Genomic DNA, 22,848 nt, shown 5'->3' on the forward strand with positions numbered 1-22,848 from the left:
GATCTAAGGACCAATGATTGTTGCTTCCTGTTATTTTTGTTGTTAGAGGTGGAATTATGCTTGTGTGGCTTTCTTCTTTTGGTTTTGTTGTAAGAAGATTAATTTCTTGCATTTACTAGTGTGTAGTTTCCCTCCTTGTGTTGGAGTTTTCCATCTATTATCCTTTGTAGGGCTGGATTTGTGGAAAGATATTGTGTAAATTTGGTTTTGTCATGGAATATTTGGCTTCTCCATCTATAGCAATTAAGAGTTTTACTGGCTATAGTAGCCTTGGCTGACATTTTTGTTCTCTTAGGGTCTGTATGACATTTGCCCAAGATATTCTGGCTTTTAGAGTCTCTTGAGAAGTCTGGTGTAATTCTGATAGGTCTGCCTTTATATGTTACTAGACCTTTTTCCCTTACCACTTTAAATATTCTTTCTTTGTTCTGCATATTTGGTGTTTGATTATTATGTGACAGGAGGAATTTCTTTTCTGGTCCAACCTATTTGGAGTTCTGTAGGCTTCTTGTATGTTTATGGGCATCTCTTTCTTTAGGTTAGGGAAGTTTTCTTCTATGATCTTGTTGAAATGTTTACTGAGTTGGCCCTTTGAGTTCGGAATCTTCACTCTCTTTTATATCTATTATTCTTAGGTTTGGTCTTCTCATTGTGTCCTGGATTTCCTGGCTTGGGTTAGGAGCTTTTGCATTTTGCATTATCTTTGACTGTTGTGTCAATGTTTTCTATGATATCTTCTGCCCCTGAGATTCTCTCTTCTACCTCTTGTATTCTGTCCGTGATGCTTGCATCTATGACTCCTGATCTCTTTCCTAGGCGTTCTATCTCCAGGGTTGTCTCCCTTTGTGATTTCTTTATTGTTTCTATTTCCATTTTTTAGATCCTGGATGGTTTTATTCAATTCTGTCACCTGTTTGGTTATGATTTCTCTAATTTCTTTATAGGATTTATGTGTTTCCTCTTTAAGGGCTTCTTCTCTTTACCTGTGCTCTCCTATATTTCTTTAAGGGAGTTATTTATGCCCTTCTTAAAGTCCTCTATCATAATCATAAGATCTGATTTTAAATCAGAATCTTGCTTTTCAGGTGTGTTGGGGTATCCAGGGCTTGCTGTGGTGAGAGAACTGGCTTCTGATGATGCCAAGTGGCATTGGTTTCTGTTGTTTATGTTCTTATGCTTGCCTCTTGCCATCTGGTTATCTCTGGTGTTAGCTAGACTTGCTGTCTCTTACTGGAGCTTGTCCCTCCTGTGAGCCCTTGAGCCTGGGTATGTCAGTACTCCTTTGGTCAAGCTTTTTCTGGGTAGGATTGGAGTGCTGAGGGCTGTAACACAGTGTCACCTCCTGAGCACAGATGGAAACTGGAATGGTCATGTCTCATGCTACACTGAGGTGCCTATGTTCACTGGGCCCCTGGTGGGTCCCACTTGGGCCAGGTATTGGAGTGGTAGTGGTGGTCTCACCTGTTATCTTAGGTGTGTCAACACTCCTGGGGGCAAGTTTTCTCTGGGTGGGGTTGGGGTGTGGTGGGCTGAAGAACAGGGTCAGTTCCTCAGCACAAATGGAAACCAGAAGCCAAACCATGTTTTTTAAAAAGGGAATTCCCAACAAAGAAGAATGTGTAGTTCAGCTAAGAGATGGACAAGTTTTTCTGTGCTTAAGTTGGTTGGGTCAAACTGAGGAAACTAATTGCTGGCCTTCATTTCAGACAAATCTAGCAAACTGTCCTTTGGGGGGTATATGTCATTCTAACATATGTGTCTGTTGAGTTCAGGAACATGGTAAGATCGGCTTCATTCTGAGATCACTGTAGATAGCACAGAGCTCTCTGTGGAGAAGAAAAGCAGGCAGAGTCAAGATAGCTGTCTCAACATGCTTACTCTAAGGTGTTTGAGTGTAAACATGAAAGGCTGTGTATTTTAAGAGGTAGTCAGCTGGGCTGGAGATGCCTCAGCGGTTGAGAGCACTGACAATATAATCCAGAGGTCCTGAATTCAATTCTCAGCAACCACATGGTGGCTCACAGCCATCTTTAATGGGATCCAATGCCCTCTTCTGGTGTGTCTGAAGACAGTGACAGTGTATTCACACACATGAAATAAATGAATTCTTCTACAAAAAGAGACACTCAGCTAAGGACCACAGCACCCAGGTCACAATTGACAGCAGTCAACACTCAGGGTAATTTTTTTGTCTCCTGCACGGTTTTCTTTTTATCCCTCTCCTTTTGCTCTGCTGGGGATGGAAGCCTCCTCCATTTGTAGGGTTTTTCCAATGTGGCCTTTCAGGACAGAGCTTTCATTCTAACCATGGGTTTACTGCCATTTATTTGTCACTCCTTCCCTTTCTAACATGTCCCAAGGGAATGGTCCAGTAATAGAAGGATGTGTTGGTTACTGGATTTCCTACTGAATTTAATTTCTGTATACATTGAAAGTTCCATTGCATTGATAACTTCAGTAAATATTCTGAATCCCTAAGATTCTCTTATTAACTATTACACATCATTACCCTGGATTCTGTTTCATCCGTATAGAGAGATATGTCTCCTAGATGTGTCTACTCAGAGGACATTAAGCCTCCTCTCACTAGGGTGGACATTACTCCTCCATGGTCATGCTTCCTTCCTTGTTTATGAGAGATCATTGGAATATGAAGCTACTGGGTAACACCTGTGGCCTGTGTGCTGGTTTTGGTTGGAGAGCTCCTTTCTGCCTTCAGATTTGTGCTCCATTTTCAACAGAGTCACCCCAACAATCTCAGGAAGCAGAGGGAGGGATGGATTCACGTTCCGATGCTTCTCTGGCACTCTATAATAAGTTGAGAAGAGAAACAAAGGAGCCAAGATATCCGTAAACCAAGTTTCTTCTTCTTTCTCTCCCCATTGTGTAATTCAGCGTGAGAAGTGGGAGGGGGACCGCTAAGCATTGTTTAGCCTTTGGAAGGACCATCTCTGCTGCTGTGGGTGTGAGACTTAATCTATGAAGTCGCTCTGAGATGTCATGATTACTTAGCCCAGGCCTTTTGTTTGGCAAAGCACATGGTCATATCTGCTTCTGTTCTTTTTAGGTCAGCCTCGATTCTCGAGTTAGAGAGGTGATCAACAGGAATCTGCTGGAGCCCAGCCCTCACATGTACGAAGATGCCCAGCTTCAGATCTACACCCTAATGCACAGAGATTCTTTCCCAAGATTCTTGAACTCGCAGATCTACAAAGCCTTTGTCGAAAGTACTGCCAGCTCCACTTCTGAATCTTAATTTTCATTTGAAAGGCCAAAAAAAAAAAAAAATCATTTCAGAGGGCTGGGATGGGAAATAAAAGTAATTAAATAACATCAGAAATCGAGTTCCTGAAAAAAACAATAGGTTGGCTGCTGGGAAAAAACAACTGGGAAAGTCGTTTGTCTCTATTTTTATCAAGGTTATCCATGATTCTGTTAGGGGGTAAAAAGCCTGTGTAAGAAAATGAGTTGCCAAATTGAGTTTGTTTGATTCAATACTTGCTCTCCTTGCAAGCGAACTATGTTCCTAGTCCTCTGAACAATCCCCTAGTGCATCTCTAGAGGCCGCATGTGCAAAGTAAAACCGCTTCGTCTGCCCTTTACTTGTGCCATTAAGTCAGTAGCATACCTTGTATCTGTATTTAAGGACTTCTGTGCAATATGGTCTCTTAGAAACAATTGCCAACAAATTGGCTGTGGTTTGCATTTTTTAAGCATAATCTGATACACACAAAGGCTATTTTAAACATGTAACAGTGATATTTAACCACGCTACATACTATGTTTAGTACATGGACTCTGAAGCCAATTTTTCTGTACATGTTAAAAAAAAAAGTGGCCATTGAAGGACCTTATTGTGTGAGACCTCTGGTTGTTCACTGCCCACATTCTGACATTTTTGTTACAGAAGAGTTTGCTATATATATATTTTAAAAGAAAGAAAAGAGAGAAAAAGAAAGAAAACAAAAATAGTTAACAATGATAAGAAAAATTTTAAAAAGCACAAAACAATCTGCAGATATCCTGTCTCGTTGAAAATTCCAAGAAGGATACTGTTTTTAGGTCTAAAAGAAAGAAAAGAGTCTATGTATATATCAGATGTCCAATAGTGTAATTAATTTATCAAAGAAAGGCTCTTCAGTTCTAAAAGCGTTGCATAAACCTATGACTGTCAGCAGGTAAACAATAATAAGTTCAGTAACCCAGTTTGGGAATAGAACGGGAAGGGTAATAAAGAAATGCCTACATGTAGCACTGTAAAAGTCACCTTTGAGGAGTCGCCTCTGTGTGGCGCGCTCACCTTGAATGTGTAATTCAGTGAAAAGCTTGAGTTTTTCCTAAGCAACATTTTACAAGGGATTATAGAGAAGAAAGCCTTCGATGTCAGACCTTAACTGTTTTCACCGTAGTCTCTCAAGAAAGACTTATTTTTAACATTGTTAAAATCAAACTACCAACCCTCGTCCGTAACTAGAAGGCAGTGCAGTGCTCAATCCTTTTAGCTGCCAATATTATTTTTTATAATTACATTAACTCTTTACACGGATACTCACCTGACCATGGCATGCATTTCTGACCTTCAGAACAGTATCGTCTTGTGCACAAAACCAAAATTACAATCAATGTCATATTTATATCAAGGTCCTACCTTTCAATATCAAAATCCCCTGGAGACTATTTTTTTAATCTTAAACTCAATGAATATATGTTGAGTAACCTTTAAAAAATGAAAGATTTAAAAAGATTTATAACCACTGAGAATACTGGCCTTATATTAAGGATGATATTAAAATTATAGGTTTTATTTGTCATTTTTAACTACCTCTCAGTTTTTAATTTATTAAACATATTTTTTTAAGATGCAAGTTTGGAGTTTTCTTTTTCACTTTATTTTACTTGAAAGGTTGGCATCATGTTTCTTTTTCCATAAATTTAAAACATTTCAAGAATTGTTTTTTAAGTGAATATGATTTTCTAATTTATATAGAATTCAGGAGCTATGATTAAAAGGGCTATTACATATTCCCTATGCAAATATTTTAACTGTTGCAGTGTTTGACAAAATGGGATTTAAAAAAAAAACAGTTTGCAGAGTGGAAAACAAAATGTTGTGTTTACACTGGCACCGCTGACCATCCTACTACGCTCAGCACTTTTAAATACATTATTTATGGAAACATAGTTAAAATGCAAGATAGAAGATATTTATAATAGTCATCTTTTAGCAAATGCCTGTGGACTCTTTTCTGAAAGTGTTAGTGTGTTTAAGACGCGCTTTGCTCATGTCTCCTAGATATTTACTCTTTGAATAGTTTCAGTAATCTGTCGAGAAAAAAGATAGCTATGAAGATGTTTACAAAAAAAAAATCCTATTTTTTCCTAAAGAGTCAAGAAAACGTAAAAGTGTCGTTGCTTCTATTGTGAAGTCCCATCGTTCTAAATGATTTCATTGTTTTCTTGATAAGTGTTTATTATGCTAATATGATGTGTATGCCTATCTAGTGTACCATCATCCTCATTTCTGTGTTTGAGGCACAATGAATTGGTGCACATGACCAGGAGATATGTAATATACTATGACGCCCTGCATGCACAATTGTTTTTGATGTAGACTTTATTATATTCCCTGTTACTGCGGATGCTCGTGACTTACTGTCACAGGTGATCTTTACAATATCTCTGGACTACTAGGCGAGTTGTCTGCTTGACCATGCATTTACTCTTTTACCAAATGTAAGAGGTAAGGGCCGTTAAAGGGTCCTCATCTCTAACCTAGGCATTTACAGTGTTTGCTTCAAAGTTGCTGTGTCTTTGGAGCCTGGTTACGAAGCTTCACTGACGAGGCGGATTTGCACAGCCGCTGTCCTTGGCGATGCTGTGTGGGCAGCTCTGTGTTGAATTCCTATTTCAGGGGGATGGCTTCTCATTTCACTTCCGAATGTTTCAAGTTTTGGAGAGTGTGCCTGTGGACTTGTGACTATGCCGGTTTTCAAAGTATGGTATGATTTCTTCTGTTTAAATCACAGAGCTACAATAAACAAACGAAAGCCCTCAACTGGTGTCTCTGCCACCATTTCAAGAGCACAACATTTGCTTTATTCAAAATTGATTGAATTCCCAGTGAGCAAATCACTCCTTGGGGAGACCCTAGCACTTTAAGTGAAGCACCTTGCATTGATGATTGCCAAGATAACTTTGTATATTGTTAGAATCCGCTAATGCACACACAAGAGGTTAATGCACTTTCTATAGGTTTATCTATTGTGGAAAGAAAAGGAGATTGTATAGGTGACGTATATAGAGGTGGCTCAAAGACAGATGTCTCCATAGGTGGATCTTACACATAGACATGCTAATGCTGGAGGGAGGGTGGCTCCTCTTTCTGGCTTATTACGATGTCATCCAAAGTAAGCACACATGCTCTGACAGCATGGCAAGGCACAGATGAATGTAAGCAAAAACGGACCTTGATACAGAAGTTATAAATGAAAAAGTCAAAAGTATAATATGGCCTTTAACATTCTTACAATGTTTATATATGACCAGTTGTTCTAACAGTGTGTCACTGTGCCTAGAACATTTATTAGCGAGCACCCTTCAGTGTCTCCTAGTATAAAGAATGTGCTCTATTTATTTGATAGTTAAGTGTCAAAGGACTGTAGAAATAGATAAAGACTTATCTGATGAAAACAAATATACATCTCTCCCATTGTATTAACTTAATACTTGAATCTTAATTTAAGTTTATTCTTTTTTTTTCTAGAATTTTTTAAATAGTCTCAGAAAAAGTCACATTATAATTGTCGAAACTACACTTGCAACAAATAAAAATTTTCAGGTGCTTTGGTGAAGGTTTTTAAATGGAAGGAATGGAAATAAAGTATAGAAAAGTGAATTTTTTGAAAAACCATCCATTTGTTTTTAAACAGAAGATATACCTAGACCCCCGACATAACATGAATTTTTTAATTCCTTTGGCTTTATATATTGATATATTATCTTGAAATAGGAAATACGGCCAAAAAAATTGGGTTATCTGTCTATTTAGATTGGCAATGAGTGACCAATCTCCAAAGTATCTATTTTTGAATCTGTAAGCGTACTCCTTTCTGTTTTCAAATTTCTGATCAACATAAAATGCTGTCCTTTGATAGGAGCACACCACACGTAATACTGTTAGTAATTCTTCACTCGCCACAACTGCAGGTAAAACCACTAAAACCTACCGAGCCTTCCTTCAGAACATATCTGCAAGATTATGATATGGCTAAGATATCATCGCAACACACATAGTGAATGAAAGAGCACTGGCTTTGATTTCTGCGTATGTTAAGAAATATTACTCCTACAGAAATAGTCCTAAGCGGCTATAAGGGACATGCTTTCTTTCCCACTGGTTGAAGAGAACACACCATACCATCATTCTATTGAAAACATGGAGAGATGGAGTGTTCCTTAGTTGGGCAAATGGGGTTGAGAACTCATTTGATTCTCATGACAAATGCTCCAAGTTGGGAAAAAGCAGTTATCTAAAGCACCCATGATGACAACCATACGCGATATCACAGTGTCATGCATACGATCTGAAATTCAGTTCCCTCCTCATGTCTTACATCAAGTATTTTCTGTTGCAAACTTTCCCGTTGATTCGCACCTTCATCACAGCATTTCAGCTTTTTAAACAGTTAGAAGTGTGTGCGTCCTAAACTGATGATTAAGCAAACTGTCTAAGGTTTGGACACATTTCCGTTTGGAAGGACAGAGCTGGTTTTAAGTTGTATTTACATCCAGAGATGGTAGGGAAAGTCATGTAACCCTTCTGAATCTGTTTCTTCGCCTGAAAACGAATATTGATCATGGGGTGTCTGCTGGAACAATAATGTTGCATATAATAATTGCTCAAGAGTTCTTCAGCCCAGTCATAGTCACATTTTTAGGAAGTGACAGTTTAGCGTACTCTCCCCTTGTTTCCTTGGAATGTTTTGGTTAGCACACAAAGAGGGTTTCATCATGCCATTTTCATACTGGTGTCTTGTTATATCTTGTTCTCTTTTGTACCCCACTGCCTTTCCCTGGGCCTTCTACTTCCTCTGCTTAATTTTTTAAACATACTTGAAAAATTTAAATATGCACAGGCACACACACTCACCACACATACACAGCAACACACACAGACACAGATACACACAGACACATGCACAAGCGCACATACACACAGACACATGCAACACCCCCACACACACACATGCACAGACACATACACACAGATACACGCACATCCACACTTAATGATGGAGACCTGGGACATAAAGTCACGAATCAGAATAACATAGAATCAGGCTAGTTACAAATCCACCAAGTATGCCACTGGATGACAGAGCTAAAAGCAAGTTCATAAAGTATGACTGAAAATCAATCCCTTCAATATTAGTGTGACTGTCAAGTTTATCATGATACTCTGAATAGAAAGATTATTAATACAAGTGGCTAAGTGTTCATTAACAGTTTGACAAATTTTAGAATATTTTCAGCTTAATGGAAAAATTACAAAGGCAGTACAAAACGCCCTGGTGTGTTCTCTGTGTCTGGAAAACAATTATTCCCAATTAATAACTAATGCTGCCCCATCAAGTTTGTACACCCCCCCATCATCCTGACACTTCTCCTCTTGTCTTCTCTCTACCCTTCCCATCCCATACATATGACCTCTTATTGTCACCCTTCGTTGTATTTCTTTCAGCTGTGACTCTCTATAAACGTTCTTGTGTTTTTCAAAATCTTGACAGTTTTGAGTGGAAATGACATCTGTTGTGTAGAGCATCACTCTGCAGGGTGGGATTTCTCATTTTTGGACTAGTGCTTTTGGTCTCTGGAAGGAATAATGTTATTCTGTTCTTTCTGTCATAAAGATTTGTTTTTATTTTATGTGTGTGAGTGTTTTGTCTGCAAGTATAAATGTGACCACATGTGTGCAACACCTAAGGCCAGAAGAGTCCACTGAAATTGGAGCTACGGATGGTCTTAAGGCTTCATATGGGCTCCGGGAACTAAATCAGGGGCTTCAGTAAGAGCAGCAAGTGCTTTAATTGTTGAGCCACCTGCCCAGCCCCGGATAGCCAACCTCGTTACATGATATCTCAAAGGCACATGCCACCCGGGTAAGTACTCTTGCTTTGGGCTCCTTGCTGTTGCTGTTGCAGTCACCCTGTCACCTGTTTAAAGCATTGCCTGTTGGATACAGCCTCTCTGCTGCCAAGTGATATGCATGCAAAGAGGGTACCTTAGAGTGAAATAGACCCTGCATTACACTGTGCAAGAAAAACAACCAACTAAGCAAACAAACAAAAAACAATTCTGGCCAAAGCCTTAGCATGAATACTAGGCTCCATTAAAAGATTTCTAACAAATACTACAAAGAAAATGGAATGGATTAGGAAATGAAATGACCCAAATCAGTCTTAGCTTGGATATCTACTTATGAAAAGTGCAACTGTTCCCTCTTTCCTGAAACAGCCCGTGTAGTTATTAAATCCTGCTCACATGCTGGATTTGAAGATTTTAGTCTCGTTAATTGTAGCAAGAGGTTATTAATTACTCATGCTTAATGCCTTCCTGTATATCATCCACTGAGCAGTGTGTACAATGCTGAAGTGTAGAGGACTTGATGTTGCTCCTCCTCAAGCTTTAACCTGTTTGTCACAGTGTTTCTTGTGTGTGATTTTAAAGAGTTTGCAAAATGTTAAAACGTATTTTACCGAATTCGACTCTGTGAAATTCATTTTGAACGTGTCTGATTTCTTACTTCCGTGCTCACCCTATTTAGTGATCTATTTCCACATTTTGCATTCACTGATGTATGTATTAGTGAACCACAAAAAGGTTCTGAGTACATGAATACAAGAGCAGCCCTGCTTGTCCATTTTATAATACCAAAATATCTGTGGGTACTCATGGTTGACTAGAAAATCCAGATTCTTTTTCTTGCAGCTCAAAATTTTCTGGGTTTTTATTCCATTGAACCAATTTCATCATTTACCTATGTACAATAATAGACTTCTTGAAAGTGTTACAGTTTTTACCATGTAATAGATTTGAGCATGACAATACTGTAAGAAAACCCAGACATCTGAGTTTTCAGAGGAAAACAAATAGGTGTTTTCATTTAACTATATTGTGGCAATTTATGGGTATTATTGTAAAATGCATATGCATTACACTGATTTTCTTACTGTGTTTTGAATTAATAAAGAATTCTCCCATGTATCCTTAGACAAGTTATTGTTTGCTTATTGGTGTAATGCTATCCAAGTATAATGACTTCTAGACAGAATCTTCACATTGTTATGTAACATTAGAGCACCTTTTTATAAGAAATGAAGTATATTCTTGAACTTACTGATGTCTTAAAAGCACAGTGGAGGGACTTCGCACACTAAAATCAAAGTACCTCACCATTCATTTACCTGAAGAGTCACTTCATTTCTTCATGCCAGCCCCTTGTATGTGATGCTACGGATTGATTAGATATGATGCAAAATTCATTTTATATAATCTTGTAATTAGTAGTTTTGATTAGTGTTGACGGTAAGAGAACCCATTCTTTACCATTTGATTCTCAAAGGAGAACAGTTTGATCATCAGGGAACCACCGTGGTCCAAAAAACACATAGTAATCCGGAAGAATTTGCACACAGACTAAGCTTCAATTCCTGCATCCCCAAGAGCGGCTTGTCTGTATGTATTCATGTCCTGTTATCCACTTCTCTGGTGGGCCGCGGTTAAGTCTTTTGAAATTGTAAATGCATCAGTTAGTATAGGATGGATGGCTACTAGAGGTAGGCCCTTGATTTCTCTCCCTCTTTCTCCTTTTAATTGCAGGGCTTCAGACTGAACCTTGAGCAAGCTAAGTTACGACTTCAGAGCAGAATAAAGGAAAGTTTTTAAATGCTTGGTCGTGTTGGAGTTTGTTAGTTTTAAGTTGAATTTGTAGAAGGAGAAAGCAAGAGCAAGAAAGTGAGAGAGCAATGGAGAATTGGGTTGAGTGGGTCAGAATGTGAGGCAGGAAACGGAGAAAGCTAGTGAATGGTGTGGTGGGTGATAGGAAACATAAGATTTTCTAGCATTACTTGGAGGTTTAATAGGATATGCCTGCCCTTGAAAGGAACCTATGTCAGACGACCACCCTAAAATTAACCCTTAGAGACTGGAGATAGATGACTTCTGTGGCTCTGATCTCTGTGCCTGCAGGTCGCTTGACTACCCTCAAGGTTCTTCAAATCCCCACATAGCTTTGGGAAGCAAACCCACTAGAAGCAGGACCCAGGCTTTGGTCTCCTTTCTCCCTCCCCCCACCCAGACCCCCCCCTCGATAGAGGCGGGGCTGAGGCGGTGGAGCTCCGCCCCCGCGGAGGCGGGGCTGAGCTCCCAGAATCTCGCATTTGGAGGTGGAGCTGAGGATCCGGAGCCCCTTCCCCGGGGAGTGTGTGTGTGTGGGGGGGGGATAGACTTCGGGCGTTCGGGTTGGAGGCGGGGCAAACGCTTCTTGACTGCCCCGCCCACTTACCTTTTGACTTTTTGGAAACTTAGCGGCTTTCTCACGCCTTGCCGGAAGTTCTCGCTACATTTCCGGCAGAGCTTTTAAATTCCGGCCTTCGTGACCTGCATAGTTCTTCCTGGAGTGTTCTCTGTATGTTTTTGGCTACGGTGGGCGGCTGGGCCAGCATGCGGAGCGGGTTTCTGAGCAGTGCCCGGCGCCTGTGGGCCCGCCGCGCCATCAGCCGCTTGCCACCGCCTTCCGAGGAGCTCCTCGCCCGCGGCGGGCCCCTGCGAGCCTTCCTGGAGCGCCGCGTGGGCTCGGAGGCCGGCGGTCTGGACGCTGGGAGTCCCCAGCTTGCCGCGGCCGCCCGGCTGCTGAACGAGAAGGAGCGGGAGCTGCGGGACACTGAATCCTTGCTGCACGGTAAGCCATCTGCTCCAGTGGGTTCGGAAGCCATCTGTGTTCCCGACCTTGTCACTAGGGTTCTGACAACCCTCCGTCGGGCTCCCTAGAGCTCCCTGGACACGGTGCTCTCTGCTCGGTCAGTCCTCGTAAGTTACTAAGAATCTCCGTTGCCTACCCTCCCCTCCCCTCCTGGCAGCTCAGGTGTGCAGGAAAGACTTGGTAGTCCCAGCAGAGGAACTAAAGTCGGGTGAGTTTATGGCATTGACCTGCTGCAATGTGGGGAGCAGTGCACCATAGTTAGGCCCCGAGACCTGAAAATTCGAGTTTCCCTCGACATTCCGTCCGAGGCCGAAGTGTCTGTGTTCCTGAAGCCTCCAGAGACCCAGTAGAACACACCTGGGAACTCTAGGCTTGATTCAGAGACCCTGCCCCGATGAAGAAAGTGAGAAAAGGGATTGATTGGGGTTGGTTACTGAAATCAACCCTGGGGCTCCAGGTTCCGAAAATGGGAACAAATAATAAGTAAGGACTTTTAATTTTAATATAAAAAACAGTGATGAAACGCAGAAAGAAGCAGTAAAACAGGTCGCTAAAGGCAAGAAAGAGGTGGTTAGGTGGTATAAGAGAAGGGACTAGAAGGCAGAAGTGGCCAACATGGATGAGGGTACGGCTTGAGAAGTACTGTATGGTGGAAGTGTATGTAGAATAGGTGTGGGAGATGGCAACATAAGAGAAACATTGTGTTAGTTTGGGTTTCTGTTGCTGTGAACACCATGACCACCGCAACTCTTAGAAAGGAAAGCATTTAATTGGGGGTGGAGGACAGTTCAGAGGTTCAGTCTGTTATCCTCAAGGGGAGAAGCATGGCAGCATGCATCAGACACGGTGCTGGAGAAGGAGCTGAGGTTCTGCTACAAGGTTCTGCATCTTGATCGGCAAGCAGCAGCAGGAGACTGTGTCACACTGGGCATAGCTTGAGCATATGCGACCTCAAAGCCCACCACCTCCACAGTGACCCATTTCTTCCAATAAGGCCACACTTCGCAAAAGTGCCACTCACTGTGGGCCAAGCATTCACACACGAGTCTATGGGAGTCATTCCTATTCAAACCACCACAAACATGAAACCAGAAAGATGAAGGATTAGCACTGTTTCTATAGCCTGAAACAGTAGGGCAGTGCCTCACACTTTAGGCAAAAACGTGGCTTTATCTAGGGAAAGTCTACTGTTGGTGTCAGTATGGAGAAAGAGTCAGGAGGAGGCTGCTTACCATCCAAAGGAGAGACAGTAGCAGACCGGCACAGAACAAGCACTAAGAAACAAGATTTGATGGGTTATATCATAAGAAATAGGGTAGAAGTATATTGGGCAGGGCAGCTTCCCATATCAGAATGAGTTTTATTTTTAATATAAGATAGAGGTACAAAAGCTGAGTTTCCTTGAGGGAAAAAGAGCTTTGCTGTTGAGTGCATACTGAGGAAATAAAAGTTACCATAGAAGGATACGGGCTCAGAGTTCTGCCTTGGCCCAGGAGAGCTGCAGTGGAGGAGAAAGCTCTTGCGCCTGCATAATGGGAGAGGTCAGAGTAGGCACTAACGGATGGAGCTATGTAGAGGCAGTAACAAGGCAGGAATGCATAGTGCAGCACATCTGGGGTGGGGGGGGGAGAGAAGAAAACCACGAGTTCCAGAAAGAACTGGCAGACCTACAGGACTTGGGATGAATTACCTAAATGGGCAGCTTTCCTGTGTATGAACTGCCCCACCTCCCTTGATATAAGGTCTTAATAGGTAAGCACACACACACTTAAGCTATGTGCACATTTGCTGTTTCGGAGGGAAAAACAGCTGCAGGTGTCCATAGAGCAGAGAAACAAATGAGAAAATATATCTTTAAGTCAAAAGTAGAAACTCAAAGATAAAATAATCATAAAACCAGAGATGAAAAGAATATTTATATAAACATTGGGCAGACTCCAGTGAATGTTTTTTGGCTGGATACTTTATCCTAAGGAAACATTTACTAAGACTGACTTTCGACTGTAGGTTTTAACTCTGCTTAACCATTCAAACCTTCCATGCCCCTGCCTGGGCATTCCAGCTAGTTAAATGCATCCATTTGGTAATGTGAAACCTAAGTTGGTAAACTAAGTCTCTTTACTGGGGCTGGAGAGACAGCACAGCTGTGAAGAGCGCTCCTGCAGAGGACCCAGGGTTGGTGCCCAGCACCCGTGTCTGTGACCGGAGAGTCAGCGCTCACAACTGTCTGTGATTGGAGAGTGAATGGTGATCCAGCACCCCATTCTGGCCTCTGTGGGCATGACATACACATGCTGCACTTACATACATGCAGGCTAATACCCATACATAGCAAATAAAACCAGTTAACGTTTTTGACATTTAATTTCATACATACAAGTATTTAGCCTGAATGTATGTATACACACAACATGCATACCTGGTGCCGATATCCAGAAAGTAAGGGGGTGTCAGAACCCCCTGAACCAGAATTACATGATTTCGAGCCAACATGTGAGTGCTGGCAGCCGAACCCAGGTCCTCTGCAAGAGTGTCACGTGCTCCTGAGCCATCTCTCCAGCCCTTAATTTTTTTTTCTTTTAAAGTCTATTATTAGGGGTTGGGGATTTAGCTCAGTGGTAGAGTGCTTGCCTAGCAAGCACAAGGCCCTGGGTTCGGTCCCCAGCTCCGAAAAAAAAGAAAAGAAAAAAAAAAAATAAAGTCTATTATTACAGCTTTTCTGGAGGTGAAAATATAGAGAACTTTAGTCTTAATGTTTATGTTGGAATTTTTTAAATTTAACTTTCTTTTACCATCAGGAAAACTTTTATAGCTATATACTTACAAAAACTATTCTCTCAATAATTTTAATTAGTGGCAACTATGAAAGATCTGATTTTCCTTCATCCGTGGTAACTATAAACACACAAACTGAAAATCTATTAGCAATTTAACAGCGATTAAGAAAACTGGAACTGCTGCTCTTTTTCCTAGATGAGAATGAAGATTTGAAGAGACTCGCAGAGAGTGAGATAGCTTTGTGTCAAAAAGAAATAGCCGAGCTGAAGCATCGGGTATGTTATTATGTTATATATAAGAGTGAAGCACTTATGCCATTCCTCTTTCCCAGGTCACTACGGGCTTAGCGAAGTCCAGGCAAGCAGCCTGTGGCTACTTACGTAGAACGTTTTTGTTGCGGTTGATTTTTTATTTGTGCGTATTTGTCTGCAAGTGTGTCTGAACCACAAGCAGGCCTGGTACTTTTAGAGTACCCTGGGATCGGATTACACGGTGGAGTAAATTGCCTGACATGGGTGCTGGGAAATGGACCTAGGCCCTCTGGAAACTTGGTCATTGTTCTTCACCTGTAGACCTCAACTCTAGACTCTGTTTTTTTTGCTTGTTTGTTTGTTTGTTTGTTTTTTGTTGTTGTTGTTTTGTTTTTTTTAAGCTCTTGTCTGATTTTCTTGTATATTTGCTTCATGAAGGGATTGCCAGCATCAAAGAGGATTTTAAAGCAGAAAAAGACATTTCTTATCCAGATTTCTCAGGCTACAAGAGTTGCATACTGTACAAGTCTCACTGATAAATATCTGTACCAGCTCTTACTGCAAAGGCAAAGAGATGCAGAACGCTCTGCTTTCTTCCTCCTCCTCCTCTCTTCCTCCTCCCCCTCCTCCTCCTCCTCTTCTTCTTCCTCTTCTTCTTCCTCTTCCTCTTTCTCTTCCTCTTCCTTTTTCACTGTGATAGAATAGACAATGGGTAGGAAAGATTGTAGACTGAAGGCAGAGTGAACTTTCTGGGATGAGAACGTGACCTTATCTTAGCCCTGATAGAATGCCAGTCCTCAACTTCCAAAATCAATGTTTCCTCTTCTGTGTAGGTGAACTTAAGTAGCAACTGTAGGATGAGCACCTTTATTCTCCTTCTGTATTGGGCCTTGTATTTCAAGACATGTGGTGTAGTATCCTGTCCCAGATGTTTCCTTCCTAACTACCTAACACGGAGTTGATCGAGTTCAGCACCTAAGACCACATAAGATCTGGTGTGGTGCTGTGCACCTGTGTTCCCAGCACTGAGTAGGTGGAGAAAGGAGCACAACACAAAAGAAAGAATTCCAAGAAATACAAACAAACCTATCAAAAGTAGCTGCATTTTATAACACTTAAAGTTTAACTGGAACATTAATACCTTACTGGAAATTATGCACTATACATTTTCAGTTAGCAAGATGGTCAGACTCTATATCAAAGAGCAATATTAAATTATTGTTTAGAGAAACTTGGGTTCTATATCTAAGTTCCCCGATCCATTAGCTTTGAGCTCTTGAGGAATGGTCACTTACGGGAAGGTGCTGTCTTCTATTTGCAGATCATCTCCCTTTTGGTTCCTTCAGAAGACATGGATGGCAGTGACCTGATCCTGGAGGTGACTGCGGGTGTGGGTGGTCAGGAAGCCATGCTTTTCACTTCTGAGATGTTTGACATGTACCAGCAATACGCTGCATTTAAAAGATGGCATTTTGAAACACTGGAATATTTCCCAAGTGAACTAGGTCAGTGTCGTAGTGAGGTTTCTATTGCTGTGATAAAAATACCATGACCAAAAGCAACTTGGAAGAAAGGATTTATTCCGTCTTTCAGTTTGCAGTACCTTAAAGAGAAGTCAGGGCAGGAACTCCAGACTGGAACCTGGAGGCAGGAACCGGAACACAGGCCACAGAGGAAAGCTGCCCACTGCTTCCTCCTCCTGGCTGCCTCAGCCTGCTTTCTTAGGCACCCTAAGACCATTTGCCCAGGGGTAGCATCACCTACCTCAATCCAGTGGCCCTCCCACATCAGTCATCAATCAAGTCATGTCTCCCGGACTTCAGATAGTGTTGTGTGGTCATCCCTCAGTTGAAGTTGCTCCTTAGATTATTCTGGCCAGCACAGTCAGTAGGTGAATTGATTAGCTTTCGTAAAGCATAGATTTACTACAGTATGTCCTGGGGGGAGGGTTGGCAAGATGATGATCAGAACATATTTGTAAGGACTAAGTGATACGCTCTTTATTTACTTACCTAATGATTTTACATGAAACCACAGTTTGAGAATCTCCTGTAAACGATAGCGGAAAGCCGTTCCATGATAAGCATTTCCAGCTTTGAAAAGTAGTTTTAGGATACTCTTGGCTCACATTTTAATCTTAGCACCCAACAGGCTGCAGCAAGAGAATTGCACTAAGTTTAGGACTAGGCTGGGCTTCAGGAGGACGTCTCAAAAAGAAACCAAAAATGTGGTCTTTTAGCTATTGCTCATGTGAATTCATCAGCACAGTAATTTAATAAGCAGAATTAAATAATTACATAGTAGGGTGCTGGAGAGTTGGCTCAATAGTTAAGAGCTCTTGCTGCTCTTGCAGAGGACTTGAGACCAATTCCCAGCACCACATGGTGGCTCTCAACTACCCATAATCCATTTCCAATAGATCTGATGTTGTCTTCTGACTCCATATGCACCTGGTACTCCTGGGTTATGCATGCATACATGCATGCATGCATACACAAACTATTAAAACACTCAGACCTAAAATTAAATACACAGATATTTTTAAACAGTAATAATTATGTATTAAAACATCAAACTTTAAAGTTTTTTTAATGTGCTTGTACTCTCTACTGACAGTTATATTGTAGGTTTTTTAACTTCATGAGAATACATGTGATAGTCGATTGTTTCTGCATAGCAGGAATGATAAAAATAATTCCATTCTGTTTTCAAGGTGGCCTCAGACATGCATCAGCCAGCATCGGAGGTCCAGAAGCCTACAGACACATGAAATTTGAAGGAGGAGTACATAGAGTACAGAGAGTACCAAAGACAGAGAAGCAAGGCCGCATCCACACCAGTACCATGACGGTGGCAATTCTGCCCCAGCCTACTGAGGTAAAGCCTCCTGATGGGTCTAGCGCTGGGCTCCTTTCCCAGCAACCGGATAACCTCGTCATTTGGTCTTCCTTCTATATTTTGAGTTACTGGTGAAAGTGTAATTCAGGAAGTGTAATTTTGCTTAGATGGTAGGAAGGAACATGTTTTTAGATGGTCTAGGTACACACTGGATGTTTTCTCCACCCATGAAATGGACATCGTAAGCCCCCGCCGTGAGTCAGGTCATATAAGCTTCTGCATGCAGACTGGTTGCCTGCTTCCCTTTGCACTGCAGGGCGGGTTCTCCAGTTACCTCAGTAAAGGACTGCACTCAGCCCAGATGCTACTTTATAAGCCAGAGGTATTAGCAAGGCCCTGAGTGCGTACCTCGCCTCACAAAGCAAGACCTCAGTATTTAAGAAAACAACCTGTTTTATTAGTTTCTCTTCTGCTAAAAGTGACAAATTAACTCACTTAAAAGGTGAAATATGAGTATTTGAGAGTTTCTATTTACTAGTTTTAAGAGAACGTACTATTTAGGTGTATGATAGGGTTGATGGGTTTAATTTCTGTGGGAAACCTGAGTGAGAGCAGAAGAGCTAAGAGAGGAAGTGCAGGAGAGTTGATGTCAGGAGCCTTGTAGCTCCTAGGACATGAAGCGAGCTCTAGGATCTGTCTAGCTTTATTTTAGCAGTTCTGAGAGGGGTTATCTTACTGCAGGATGATTAGCATGCCATAGAGAGCAGTCTCTAGCTGTTCATGGAACAGACATTTTTAAACATGGTGCTTCTCATGGTTTCTCCTGGGACAGGGCATCACCCTGTTGAATTCCAGTGTTCCTGGAATGTGTAACCTGGCTTCATGTCTTTGCCTCCAAATTATGATTATAATATTTTAAAAACAATATCACCCCTCTCCCCAAAACAATTTCATGTATTCAATTGCTATTATTTTTTGTTTCCTTTGCTAAAATTTTTGAATTCAGCAAAATTCTACATTTTCTATATTTTTTAAAAAAATGACATTTATGTGTGTGAGTCTTTGTGCATGTGGCCCATAAAGACCAGAATTGGGCCAGGATGCCCTGGAGCTGAAGTTAAAGCAGGCTGGAGTCTGCTGTGCGAGCACACTCTGCTCTTCTGTAAGGCTGCACTTGCTCTCCATGGAGGCCTCTGTCCAGCACCGAGTTTCCTCCTTCACCAGTCCTTACTGCTGCTGTTTTCGAGGCAGAAAGCTCAGCTTGGAGGATTAGGGAATGTTAGTGCCGTTCTACATTCACTGAATCATCTAAAGCAACCTTCTGCTTCTGGTCTGTTCTTGGACCTTTTACATTTTCTGTGTGGCATGTATTTATACTGTGTGGGTCTTACCTGAGACAATTGGTGTGGGTAATTGTTCCTTAAAGTTCCAACTTTTTTTGTATGTATAGATTAAACTGGTGATTAACCCTAAAGATTTGAGAATTGATACGAAGAGAGCAAGTGGAGCTGGAGGTCAGCACGTAAATACCACAGACAGTGCTGTTCGGATAGTTCATCTTCCCACAGGTGTGTCCTTCAGTTTTCAACATGAAACTCTGAGTCAAGATCAATTTCTGGCGGACTGACTGCTCTCCACTGAAACAAACTTCCAGATACCGAAATACAGCATTAAGGGCTCTGAGCCAGCCACTTGGTTCTGTGGCTGATCTGTTCAGGATAATTCCAGGAAGGAGGAGGGGTTAGTCACTATGAAGAGAACAGTTGAGTCCTGCCAATTGAGTTATGGGATATATTCTTACTAGATTTGCTATTTCCAAAAAAGCCTCAGTGAATTATATGATTATTTATCAGAAAATGTTCTAAATTATCAGTTATTAACTGCAGTGCTAAGACCCAGATCATCGGACTTTCTACAGAGAAGCATGATACATGGACAGTTTTAGATACAATTTCAGGAGCCTCTTTCCAACAGAATTGGAATCTAGATAATTGGGCAAAGTGACCTGTGTTTTTAAGTCTTACTAGATAGAGCACCGGAGTGGCTTATGAGTGACAAGGAGCGTCTAGTTAATACAGGTCAGCTCTCCTGGACTACCACATATATGGATCTTAAAGTGCCATAGCTCCTATTAACCAGGAGTAATGAAGACAGGTGGACAGGTAGGACTTTGTCCTTTACATACAGAAAACTGTTAAATATTATGGTGATAAGTGAGCTGTATAAATAAAAATATGTTAAAAAATGAAATCCTCAACTATATTCTATACTCTATATACATTCATTTCTATAAATTTTTATTAAAAATTATGATAGCTGAGGCTATGAAAAAGTCTGTATTAAAAATATTTAAAGTGGGGTTGGGGATTTAGCTCAGTGGTAGAGCACTTGCCTAGCAAGCGCAAGGCCCTGGGTTCGGTCCCCAGCTCTGAAAAAAAGAAAAAGAAAAAAAAATATTTAAAGTGTACCATGCGTGGTAGTGCTTACATTTAATCCCAGCACCTCAGAGGCAGAGGCAGGTGGATCTCTGAGTCCAAGGCCAGCCTGCTCTACAAAGCAAGTTCCAGGACAGCCAGGGCTGTTACACAATAAAACCCTGTCTCAAAAAACAAACAAACAGAGAATTAAAGTCTTCTCTTTGATTCTCATTTTTTATTGCTTCGTCAAAGAAGAAAAAGAATGAGAAAGAAAAGGAATAGTCCTTGATAATAAAGAAGATTTTTGTATTTAAACTCTTAATTTTCATAACATTATTCAGGTATTATTTCTGAATGCCAGCAAGAAAGATCTCAGCTGAAGAACAGGGAGCTGGCTATGAAAAAGTTATGTGCAAGGTTATACAGCATGCGTCTAGAGGAAGAAACTGCTAAAAGATACAGCGCTCGAAAGATCCAGGTAAAAATGAATTTGAGAAACACAAAAATATTTATAGAAAGTATAGTTTTGTTATTACTATCTTTGTATTTATTATAAGGGCAGTACCTGTGTACACCTTCAGTACACAGATTTGTGAACGTATACTAAATCTCTACTCAGTTTTTAATCCTTTGCACTTATGGAAGCAAGAGTACTGGAAGATTAAACCTACATTTTTGTATTTGATTTTGCGTTATACAGTCCTTCTGTGACTTCTTTAGTATATATACCCATCACCTTATCTCCACAGCAGGGTGACATTAATTCCCAGAGGTACCATATACATAAATGCATTTATAAATATGTTGCTTCTGTTTAAATATCAGCCATTTGCTAGACTGTGTCATTATGTAATCAATATTTTGCTGATTGTATCATAGAGCATTGAAGGAGCAGATACAGGACTCAAATATTTATCTCTTAACTGTAAAGTCTACTCTGTACCATGCCTGCATGTTATTTGGGGACTCAACGGTTTATACTTGGTTCTTGCATTGCTGTAGGTTTAAGTTTTCCTGGATCTAAATGCATCTCTTATATCCTCCCCCAATATTGGTTTTTGTTTTTGTTTTTTTTAGGTTGGAACTAAAGGAAGATCAGAGAAAATAAGAACATACAACTTTCCACAAAACAGGGTCACAGATCACAGAATAAACAAATCACTACATGACCTTGAGAGCTTCATGCAAGGAGACTGTCTTCTGGATGACCTGATACAGTCACTGAAGGACTATTCGGATTATGAATCTCTAGTAGAAATGATTTCCAGAAAAGACTAAGCTTCTTTGTAAAGATATATGTTTTTAATATACACTGGGAAAATTCTAGTGCAGATCTCTTGTGTGTAAATGCTTCACCAATATTCTCTTGAGGAATGTAAGTTAACAGTTTCTTGGACAATTCTCTATAAAAAATTAGACACGTAGACAGTTGTTTTTTGTGCAAAATATTTAATCGGGAATTTGAAATACAAAGCAGATATGCTTGTGTTAATATGATGGAAGGAAACAGAAGCTAATAGTGGAGTTAACAAGTGATACTGTAAAGCACACTAGGACTGATAGGCATAGCATAAACAGAGTCCTAAAGAAAGGAAGCACTTACGAGGTGCTCCCTCCCGGCAGTGGAGTCAGGCATGTTGTAAGGATAGCCCTCTCAATCATGGAAATGTTCCTGGGTTACCTGGCAGCTGATAGCCTGGGCCTTGCAAACAGAACCTCTTGATAGCCTGGGCCTTGCAAACAGAACCTCAAGCCCGTGGGGCCTGTTAAGCCAAAAGCCTCCTGTCAAAGTGTAAGCTCTACTGAATAGTAAGCCTTGGTGGGCTTCTATATCAGTTCCTCAGAGAAACAACCAATAGGATGTGTCTACAGAAATTCACTATAAGGATGGCCCCACATAGAGTACCATGTGTCCAAGATCTACAGTGTGGAGCAGCTGAGTGGAGACCAAGAAGAGTTGATGGTTCACTTTACTTGGTAGTTTGCTGGGGAAATCCCGTTTTTGGAGGAGTCTAGGTTTTTTCTACTCAGGCCTTTAGCCCAGTTGGTAAAACATGTTAGCAAAAGCATGTTAGCATGACTGATATTTCACTGATTTGAGTACCAGTGAAACCTCCAAACCTTGAGGAGACCCAAAATAATGTGTTAGCAAATATTAGGGTTCTCTAGGGTCATAGAACTTACAGAATGAATCTCTCCCCAGCCTCTAACACACACACACACACACACACACACACACACACACACACACACACACACAGAGTAAGTTCATTGGAATGACTGAACACTCTACAGTTCAGCTAATCCAACAGTGGCTGTAATGTGAATGGAAACTCCCAGAAGTTGCTCAGTCCCACGAGGCTGGGTGCCTCAGCTGGTCTTTGGTATATGTGGGAATCTGAAGAAATAGGCTCCAGTGCCAGTGAAGGAATGGAAGCAATAGCAAGGCCAGGAGAACAGGAGAAGCAGCAAAGAACAAAACCTCCCTTCATCCATTGTCCTCACATGGCTTCTAGCAGGCGTGGCCCCAGATTAGCGGTGTCTTCCCAACTCAGGATCTGGGTCAAAGGCATGTTGTCTTTTT

General features: G+C 41.1%; 2 protein-coding genes across 4 annotated transcripts in view; both read left to right on the plus strand.

Moving 5' to 3' along the window:
• Positions 1–4,818, plus strand: part of Rgs17 (regulator of G protein signaling 17) — a 35,494-nt gene extending 30,676 nt beyond the window's left edge. The window contains exon 4 of the mRNA XM_032894780.1: positions 3,068–4,818. Coding sequence (XP_032750671.1) covers positions 3,068–3,256 — 189 coding nt within the window. The 3' untranslated portion in view covers positions 3,257–4,818. The remainder of the gene's footprint in view (positions 1–3,067) is intronic.
• A 6,701-nt stretch (positions 4,819–11,519) lies between these two features.
• Positions 11,520–21,595, plus strand: Mtrf1l (mitochondrial translational release factor 1 like). Of its 3 annotated transcripts, XM_032894781.1 has the most exons (7): positions 11,532–11,959; positions 14,954–15,033; positions 16,331–16,514; positions 17,723–17,886; positions 19,298–19,415; positions 20,606–20,742; positions 21,342–21,595. In XM_032894781.1, the coding sequence occupies exons 1-7, from the start codon at positions 11,689–11,691 to the stop codon at positions 21,540–21,542; spliced, it is 1,155 nt and encodes a 384-aa protein (XP_032750672.1). In that variant the 5' UTR covers positions 11,532–11,688; the 3' UTR covers positions 21,543–21,595. The 3 variants fall into 3 exon arrangements, 2 of the variants coding, with proteins under 2 accessions (XP_032750673.1, XP_032750672.1); XR_004386983.1 differs by lacking the exons at positions 20,606–20,742; positions 21,342–21,595 and having other exon boundaries at positions 11,520–11,959; positions 16,331–16,387; positions 19,298–19,320; XM_032894782.1 differs by lacking the exons at positions 16,331–16,514; positions 19,298–19,415; positions 20,606–20,742; positions 21,342–21,595 and having other exon boundaries at positions 11,520–11,959; positions 17,723–17,885.
• Positions 21,596–22,848: the final 1,253 nt, after the last annotated feature.

This window comes from Rattus rattus, chromosome 2, assembly GCF_011064425.1.
Source record: "Rattus rattus isolate New Zealand chromosome 2, Rrattus_CSIRO_v1, whole genome shotgun sequence".
NCBI classification, from domain to species: Eukaryota; Metazoa; Chordata; class Mammalia; order Rodentia; family Muridae; genus Rattus; species Rattus rattus.